Source organism: Podarcis gaigeae (genome assembly GCF_964106915.1).
Source record: "Podarcis gaigeae genome assembly, chromosome: 16".
Lineage (NCBI taxonomy): Eukaryota > Metazoa > Chordata > Lepidosauria > Squamata > Lacertidae > Podarcis > Podarcis gaigeae.
Window position 1 is genome coordinate 6,230,649 of NC_139693.1, and position 3,215 is coordinate 6,233,863.

Here is a 3,215-nt window from a genome sequence, read left to right on the forward strand (position 1 = left end):
TTGATTCTGAAATAAGTTTTATTCTCTCCCATGCATTATGGGAAATTGAAGCAAGGAAATCAGCAGGGGAGGGTGGATAAGGAAACTCCCATCCACCGCAAACACACACAGCCATTCATAAGTTACATTGAAGAATGAGCCACACATTGAACATGCAAGCATAAAATGCCATTGAAGAATGAAAGAGCAAAGAAAGCAACATGCAGAAGTGTCCTGGGTTTAACATGTCGTTGTCGGGATGCTGATGCGAGGTAGCAAAGTCAGCTTTTCTTGGGTTGCTTGGCAAATGTGGCATTTTACTTGATGCTTGGCAATGGGCAGACCTGCTTCGTTGTCCCAATGCATGGTGGGACGACAATGGGGCACTTGGTCTGTGAGTATCCACCACCAGATCCGCTGCTGCTGCAACAGACAGCTCCGCCACTGCCACTGCTGCAGCAGACAGCTCCGCCACTGCCACTGCTGCAGCAGACAGCTCCGCCACTGCCACCACCACTGCTTCCACCAGGTACGACAATGGTTTTCCCACTGCCTCCACTGTATCCTCCTCCACCATATCCTCCTCCAATCACCTTAACCCCACCTGAGCTTCCACCACCGGATGAGCTACAACAAACGGCGCCCCCGGAGCCAGACGAGCTGCAACATACTGCACCGCCACGGCCGCCGCTAGCTCCACAGCAAACCCCTCCAGATCCTCCACCAACAACTATGGGGATCTTTTGCTGGCCATATCCATATCCACCTCCATATCCACCACCCATTCCACCTCCAACGCAACACCCAGAAGACTGGCCACTGCCACCAGATGATCCACAGCACACTGCGCCACCGCTACTGGCTCCGCAGCAAACCCCTCCAGATCCTCCGCCAACAACCATTGGGATCTTTTGCTGGCCGCCTCCATATCCACCTCCATATCCACCTCCACTTGGTATAACAATGACTCCGCCGGACTGTCCGCCTCCGCCACCACCTCCAGAGCAGCAGCAGCAGCCGCCCCTTGAACTGCCACAGCAGCAACAGCCACCCCTGCTTTGTCTTTGCTTGCTCATCTTTCGGCTTTGGTGTGGTGCGTTAGACCTGGAAAGTGGAGAAAGCATAGTTAATGCACACTGCTGGCTGCAATGCTCGTTTCCCAAAAGACCTCATTCTCATGGTGGTCAACTTGTGTCCAGGCTGCAGCACCAGGGAGTACAGGGGGCGATTGGCAGTGTGTTTGATCACATGGTTGAACACATGTTTGTGTGTGTGTGTGTGTGTGTGTGTGTGTGTGTGTGTTTGTTTGTGTGTGTGTCAGAAAGGAGACAGTTCAGGACCAGTTTCCTTTCTCCATAAATGTCCATTAATTTAAACACTTTGATCTCTGAAACTGGCACTCTTACAGATGCCACATGGTACTCATTGCACATTTCTAAGAAATTGATATTTTCGTGTTGCACCACCCACATTTCAGAACTTCCTGACAGTTGTTATCAGGTTGCAGTAGTATTTTCTGCCTCTGCTAAAATATCTTCTGTCATCAAGTCTATTGAGAAACAATGATGGTTTAATGTGGCTTTTAGCTTATTGGTTATTTTAATTATCCTTTGAATGTTTTCATTTAAAAAGACACCTGGAAAGTTTTACTCTTCCTTTTTTTAAAAAAATAACTACCTTATTTTGCAAAAAATTGAATAGCATACAAATTTTGAGAGCTATAGGTAGGTAGGTAGATGGATAGATATGATTCTACCTGTCATGTAAACGTACCTAGCCAGTGCAAAAGAATTTCCCACATGTAGAACATAACCATGTTGGGGCGGAAGGTTGTAATCTAGTCTACTCACTGACGTGCCATATTTCTCAGACTGTATTGTCCTGTATCCCCTTTTTTCTATTTTGTTCCTGCTTTGCACTGATGGAACACTGATTGACCACCTTCAGAATCACTAGCTTCAGCTGTTCCCTGTGCTATCTTCCTTGAATCTGCTTCCTCAGTGCTTCCCTGGATGACTGCAAGCTAACAAGCCAAACCATTTATGTGGTGTAAATATGGAGGTCAGATAATGGGATAACATTGCTCCTCTACACAAGTTAAGCAGGTCTGGCCCTGCAAACTGTGCATGGATGTATAAGGCCTCTGCCGGAAACAATTCCTCGGTGAATTTTTGTCTGACAGATTAATCCTTTAATTTAAAAGGATTAAAATGCCTTGAAGAAAACTGTGGCTTAGCTGCACCAACATTCAAGCATTGCTGTTGGGGAGGACACACCAATTCATCTGCTGTGACCTCTGCTGCTCAAGTACCATTGCCCAACTCCAATTACAACAAGCTTCTGCATGTTTGTGGATACAGTAGCTACACTGTGCACCAATATTTCACCCCAAACCTTAGCAGCAAATACCCAGAGAACAAAGGAAGAACTCCCAACAGATTCTCCACTTCTCATTTGCATTGAGAAAAATGTCCCTCTCCCTCCAATGACTGGAAGGAATTGCACACTGTATCAAGAACCCAAATCAACCCTTTGCAGCCTCCAACCCAAATAGCATTATTGTTCCATCTGTGCATAGCTGAAGATGTTTCCATCCATTCAAAGGAAGGAGAATGATCTGAGCATTGAGCTTACCTTGTTTAGCAGATGTGCTGGAATGATGGAGAAGTCTCAATGGATTCGAATGATGAGCTTGGGGACCAGAGATCCTCTTTATACCCATCTTCTGGCCACTCCTATCGGAAGTGAGGCACCCCAGGAATGGTGAGTGGCACAGTTAGAACTTCCCTTAACTGTCGGCCTCATCAAACCCAAGATGTCAGTCAAATCATGAGATCCATATCTCACTTTTGTATCACTAGTCATTTTACAGAGCGTAAACAGCTTAATGAAGGTGCTCCACCTAATGAGTAAGTTCCTGTGATGCTGCTTTGTAGCGGTGCCTCACCTATTTGTGGGGGCTCTTGATGGGTGATGTATTCAAGGGTGGGCTTTTGCTAGAGATAAGCAAATCAGAATATATCCAGTCCCAATTGCTACTGCACTTGTTTATCCAAGAGACTGTTGTGGTACAGTCCTTAGGGTGTTGGACTGGATGTGGGAAACCAGGGTTTAAATCCACAATGAAGCTCAGCGACTGTGACCTTGGGCCAGTCACTGGCTTTCAGCCTAACCTATCTAACAGGATTGTTGTAGGCATAAAATGAGGAAGGGGAGAACCATGTAGGCCACTTTGA

At 46.5% G+C, this 3,215-nt stretch overlaps 1 protein-coding gene across 1 annotated transcript; it reads right to left on the bottom strand.

Moving 5' to 3' along the window:
• Window positions 1-2,727, bottom strand: LOC310833390 (uncharacterized protein). The gene is made up of 2 exons (XM_083716113.1): window positions 2,614-2,727; window positions 1-1,083 (listed from the first exon to the last, which is right to left on the bottom strand). The coding sequence occupies exon 2, from the start codon at window positions 1,053-1,055 to the stop codon at window positions 297-299; it is 759 nt and encodes a 252-aa protein (XP_083572239.1). The 5' UTR covers window positions 1,056-1,083; window positions 2,614-2,727; the 3' UTR covers window positions 1-296.
• Between the last annotated feature and the right edge of the window lie 488 nt (window positions 2,728-3,215).